This window comes from Ranitomeya variabilis, chromosome 1 (assembly GCF_051348905.1).
Source record: "Ranitomeya variabilis isolate aRanVar5 chromosome 1, aRanVar5.hap1, whole genome shotgun sequence".
Classification (NCBI taxonomy): Eukaryota; Metazoa; Chordata; class Amphibia; order Anura; family Dendrobatidae; genus Ranitomeya; species Ranitomeya variabilis.
The window spans coordinates 779218310-779224527 of record NC_135232.1 but is presented as its reverse complement, the minus strand read 5'-3'; the positions used below and the strand labels follow the sequence as shown (position 1 = coordinate 779224527).

At 45.3% G+C, this 6218-nt stretch overlaps 1 protein-coding gene across 1 annotated transcript; it reads left to right on the top strand.

Moving 5' to 3' along the window:
• The first annotated feature begins 2220 nt into the window (after nt 1-2220).
• Nucleotides 2221-5504, top strand: LOC143798910 (uncharacterized). Its single transcript, XM_077281132.1, has 6 exons — nt 2221-2610; nt 2692-2760; nt 2956-3148; nt 3309-3465; nt 3586-4397; nt 5494-5504. The coding sequence occupies exons 1-6, from the start codon at nt 2539-2541 to the stop codon at nt 5502-5504; spliced, it is 1314 nt and encodes a 437-aa protein (XP_077137247.1). The 5' UTR covers nt 2221-2538.
• Nucleotides 5505-6218: the final 714 nt, after the last annotated feature.

The following is a 6218-nucleotide window of genomic DNA, read 5'->3' as shown; positions in this document are numbered from 1 at the left end:
TTTGGTATCTTTATGTTTGAAGCTTGATATATAGGAAAAGGTTGAAAAGTTCCAGTTGCAAGGCACTGTATGTATATACAGTAAATATCTGTAATAGGCAGCAGCAGACAGTAATGGAATGGGACCTCTTGCTGTATGTAATGAAGTATGCCACATACACTGCCTGCCTAGCACTGATATCTATATACATCATAATTAGTCCTCAAAAGGACTGTTGGTTTAGCTGGATTTGTGTATTCTATTATCTATTTATACCCTGTATGTGGTATTATTCGTTTATTATGAGGTGGACTATGTAGTCTAGTTATGGTGTGGCGGTATTTCTCCTCCTATGTGGTATTATTCAGTCACTATGTGATCTGTTCATGGTGTGGTGGTATATCTCCCCTGTATGTGGTATTATTTTTCTTGGTATAGTGGATTGTGTTGTATATAGCGGTCATTTGTTCTCTCTGATGTTAATCAGGAGAAGATTCTTTATTTCCATTAGAGATTAGATACTTGGAACACAGCGGCAGAGATGCACTTAGGCTGCTTTCACACTTGCGTTTTTGAACGCTGCGTTTTTTACCAAAAAAACGCATGCGTTTTTTTCCCCTATATTTAACATTGAAAACGCATGCGTTTTTTGTTGTACGCGTTTGCACGCGTTTGTGAACGCATGCGTTTTTTAACTGCATGCGTTCATTTTATAAAATGCAACTTGTAGGCTACTTTCACACTAGCGTTAACTGCATTACGTCTCAAAACGTCTTTTTTCCGAAAAAACGCATCCAGCAAAAGTTTTTGCTGGATGCGTTTTTTCCCCATAGACTTGTATTGGCGACGTATTGCGACGGATTGACATACGTCGTGTACGTTTTACGACGGATGCGTCGAAATTTGGCGATACGTCGTCGGCAAAAAACGTTGCTTGTAGCGTTTTTTGTCTCCGCCTAAAAAACGTGTCGCGACGCATCCTGCGGCATGCGTCGTTGGCTACAATGGAAGCCTATGAGTGACGGATGCGTCGGGACACGTCGTACGACGCAATGCAGCGCTGCAATACGTTTTTTTACACTGAGCATGCTCAGAAGCTGGATTTTGTTGCCAAATGGCCAGACACCCCCAAATCTATATAAACCTGGCCTGGGCCTTCAACCCCACATATATGGCCACGTATATACGTGGCACTTAAATACGTGGCACTTAAATACGTGGCACTGAAATACGTGGCACTTATATACGTGATACGTGGCACTGAAATACGTGGCACTTAAATACGTGGCACTTATATACGTGGCACTTAAATATGTGGCACTTAAATACGTGGCACTTATATACGTGGCACGTATTTAAGTGCCACGTATTTAAGTGCCACGTATATAAGTGCCACGTATATAAGTGCCACGTATTTAAGTGCCACGTATTTCAGTGCCACGTATTTCAGTGCCACGTATTTCAGTGCCACGTATTTAAGTGCCACGTATTTAAGTGCCACGTATATAAGTGCCACGTATATAAGTGCCACGTATATAAGTGCCACGTATATAAGTGCCACGTATATAAGTGCCACGTATTTAAGTGCCACGTATATAAGTGCCACGTATATAAGTGCCACGTATTTAAGTGCCACGTATTTAAGTGCCACGTATTTAAGTGCCACGTATATAAGTGCCACGTATATAAGTGCCACGTATATAAGTGCCACGTATTTAAGTGCCACGTATATAAGTGCCACGTATATAAGTGCCACGTATATAAGTGCCACGTATTTAAGTGCAATCCTCACAAGAACACCTTCCATCGCTGCCACAAAACTAAAACCCTCAAAGATGGGCTGTAAAAACAGTAATTATATAGTTTTCCATATTTTCCAGTAGCCAATCAAATTTGGGAGCCTCCCATTTTAAAAACGGATCCGTCGTAAAAACGGATGCAACGGATGGTAAAAACGTATGCAACGTATGCAACGCATCCAGTATTTTCGACGGAAACGTTTAGCGGATTTGCGACGGATCCGTCGAAATGCTGTATGCGTTGCATACGTTTTTCACTTTTTTTGACGCATCCGTTTTTTCGGCAAAAAACGGATTTGCGACGTAATGCAGTTAACGCTAGTGTGAAAGTAGCCGTAGTATTTTGAGGGGCGTTTTTTTTTCCTAAAAAAACGCATGCGTTTACATGCGTTTTTTTTGGACAAAAAAATGCATTGGAGTCAATGGAGACGCATGCGTTTTTTTTTGACATGCGTTTGCATGCGTTTGCATGCGTTTTTTTGACGCATGCGTTTTTTTTGGCACCACTGAATTAACTGTAGATAAAGATGTCTAGACACTGATAAGACTCCCCCATAGCAGCAAGGTTATAAAGGGAAGGTGGGGGGAAGTTTCTGGTCACTTCTCATCAGACTCCAAAGAAGACAGCACCCTGCCCGGACGCATTCTTGGACAAGACACAGAGCAATGTGAGTATATCCTAGCCAATGCATTCATTTTCAATTTTTTGGATCTACATCTCCTAATTTCTTCTATTTTTTTTCTTTCAACACGCATCAGAATGTCTTCTCCGGTTTCCTCGTCTGATGAGGAGTTCCAGCCACGTCAATCAGAAGTGGATCACGTGAGCGAGGTATGTTTTTTGTACGTCAGCTTGGTAAGTATTGACTGTCACATCGACACATGAGGCAATTTTTTTTTTTTATTTTTATAGAGCACTTCAACAGAGGGACAGAGAGGTACTGAGCAGCGGAGTCAAGGTCCAGGTGGAAGACGGCAGCGGGTATGTATACCAGGCAGACTGTCCTTATTGTAATATTCTTTTAACATCCTTTCTGTACCCTTGTTTTTCTATACATATTTCTTATATCATCCTTTTCTGAAAGTTGTCTTTCATATTCCTGCCCTTTCTCATCTTCGTGTCTTATTTTTTACAAATGTGGTTGAGCAAACTTAAATGATTTTGTTTTAATTTTAGGTTTCACAACGGGACGACGACCGGATTGATAATGACCTGCTGATCAGTCTGGTCCAGGAGCGAGTCCCGTTGTGGGACAGCCGGGATAAACAGCACGCCGTCAATACTGTTCTCCGTCGTTTGTGGAGTGAGGTGGCCCAAGCGTTGTGGGATGGCTGGGAGAATTCCACGCCACGGGTCCGTAATGCATTTGGTAAGTATTGCACGGTAGTGTGAAGCAACAGACCTTGGCCATGCTCTCTTGACTGTGTGTGATGAAAGAAACTTTTCGTAGTTTCTGTCATCACACACAGTCACAAGAGCACGGCCAAAAGTTCTTATTCTGACCATTATATTTTATTGTTATTTCACAGTGGAAAAAGTAAGGACACGTTGGCGTTCCATGAAGGACCGCTTCAACTGTGACCTACGTGCAGAGAAGAGTGCAGCTAGTGGTTCCGGAGCAAGGCACCGGCTCTACAAATACCACCGTGTGTTGGCCTTCCTGAGACCGGTCCTTCTCATGAGAACGTAAGTATTTCTCACATGCCTCCGGTTGTATTGCATTGACATAATCTGTCACTTTTAATTCCACAGGATGTACCGTCTTGTTATAGTTTGGTATTAATTTTCTGTTTTGTTTTTTCACAGCACACACTGCACGACTGTCGCCACAGGTGCTGGAGCGGTCCTTCAGCCGGAAGCCACGGACCCGTCACAGCCATCCAGCAGCGCAGCACCAGGTGGGTCTTCCACACTCACTGGAGACCAGGGGGCTGGCCCATCAGGTCTTCCCCTTTCGCAGTCCTCTTTCGCTGCACCCATTTTGGCGGGCTCATCCCGGCAGCGACAGAGGGCTTCGGATAGGTCCCTCATGCCCGAGTTTTTACACTTGAGCTCGGTTTTACATGATGCTATCAAGGCTTTAGGTGACAGAATGGATGTGAACCATAATCTCTTAAATTGCCGCATCCAGGATGTCGCCAAAAGCGTTGATCAATTGAAAGCCGACCTCAATAAGGCAGCTCATCATTTTTTCAATCAAATCCTAGAGGGCATGTCGGAACACCTTAGCCCTGATCTCCAGCTGAGTGTGATGCAGGCCTGCAATGTTGCTTTTGTGCAGGCTATGCAGCAGAGTCAGAGTCGTAATGTGGCGGCCTATCCAACTGTGCCGTCACTGTCACAAGTAAACACTATTCCTACCTCTGCTGCATACCACTGCACGGCCACCTCTATTCCCTCTACAGGTGTACTCCACTACAGCGCCAACACGATGACTAGTGCTGTTGGACATCCCACCGCCACCACCGTGACGACCGCTGCTCCGGCTTGGACCTCCTCCGCTGACACCACGAGGACGCAGGACCCTGGCATGGCTTATCGGGCCGGCACCCTCCCGATGCAGCAGGACCCATCCATGCAATATCGGACCGTCCCACCCCAGATGCAGCAGGACCGAGGCCTGGCATACCGGACCGGACCCACCCCGATGCAGCAGGACCGAGGCGTTGCATACCGGACCGGACCCACCCCGATGCAGCAGGACCGAGGCGTTGCTTTCCTGGCAGGACACCCCCCGATGCAGCAGGACCCATCCATGGCGTATCGCCCTGGGCCCCCCATGATGCAGCACGACCAAGCCATACCTTTCCAGACAGGACCCACCCTGATGCAGCAGGACACATCCATGGCTTTATGTTCCCCCCCACCAGCAATGCAGCAGGACACTGTTATGGGATTTGTTTCCCCCCCCCCAACGAGGCACCAGGATCCTGGAAGGGTTTTTGTTTCCCCCCCCCCAACGAGGCACCAGGACCCAGGCGTGAGTTTATCTTTCCCCCCATTGGACTCAGACATTGCCGAGCGCTCCACAATGGAGACTGACTGTGTGGAGCCGGGTCCTGACGTGTCTCCCGCCCACACTTTACAACATAGCCCAAGAAGACTTCCCCCAACCCGGAAAACCCAACGTAAAACTGGCAAAACGCATAAAAAACAAAAAACTTTGATTATTCCTCCCCCATCACCTACCGATGTGTCTCAACATTCCAGTGTGTCTCAAGCCCCTCATGTTTTAAGCCCCATCCCCGAACTTCCAGACCCTTCAAGTTTTCTTGCCCATTCTCCTGCCACCTCTGCCTCCTCCATGGTGAGCCAGGCTTCAGTTCTGAATACCCCCCAGTTACGTTACTCAACCCCAAGCCGGCGTGGTTCAACCCGGCGCGGTACCAAAAAATAAATTTGTTTTCTTTTTCCTCAATAAAAAAAAAGTTTATTTGAAAAAATTATGTTTGGTTTATTGTGTCTATCACCTTTCTCAATACACACCAATAAACTTCATCACACACTTATTCTTTTGGCCTACACATATCTCCAGTAGTATAAAATACTACACATATCTCCAGTAGTATAAAATACAAGACAACATCTATATGTGTTTCTTTAGTATACAGATATGAGTTGGCCAAAAAAATAGTACTTATTTCCATACTCTTTTATTTTTGTACCTAGTGTAGTGTCACTGTACAAAGAGAAAATGGTGGAAATCAAGTTCAGAACTTAACTGAACCGGTCATATGTCAAAATATATACCTGACCGATTAAGTTGATTACTGCCTTGTATATTCACCATCTAATATATAAAGCTGAATGTGTGTGTGTGTGTATGTATGTATGTATGTATGTATGTCCGGGATTGGCATCTGAACCGTAGCAGCTACAGCCACAAAATTTTGCACAGTCACACGTCTGGACCCCGAGAGCGTCATAGGCTATGTTGTGAGGTGAAATTTTAACCCCGCGCTTTCCAATTCACCAAACAATTTTGCCCCTATCTACATAATGGGGAAAAAGTGAAAGGAAAAGTGTTGGAGGCGTCGCAGCTACAGGCACAAAATTTTGCACAGTCACACGTCTGGACCCTGAGAGCGTCAAAGCTATATTGTGAGGTGAAATTTTAACCCCGCGCTTTCCAATTCACCAAACAATTTTGCCCCTATCTACATAATGGGGAAAAAATGAAAGGAAAAGTGTTGGAGGCAAATTAACAGCTGCCAGATGTGAACAAGGGGGACTTAAAGAATGACAGCGATGGCACCAAAGAGTATATACTGTACAGTTGCTAAGGTGGGGCCCCAACATGGGATAATCACACCACCACGGGGATATGAACACACACACAAAATGCGCCACACACTACCACGTGCTCGAACACATATACCACCCTCAGTGCACATTTCACCACACATACACCAACCTCGCCACATAAAAGTAGAAACACA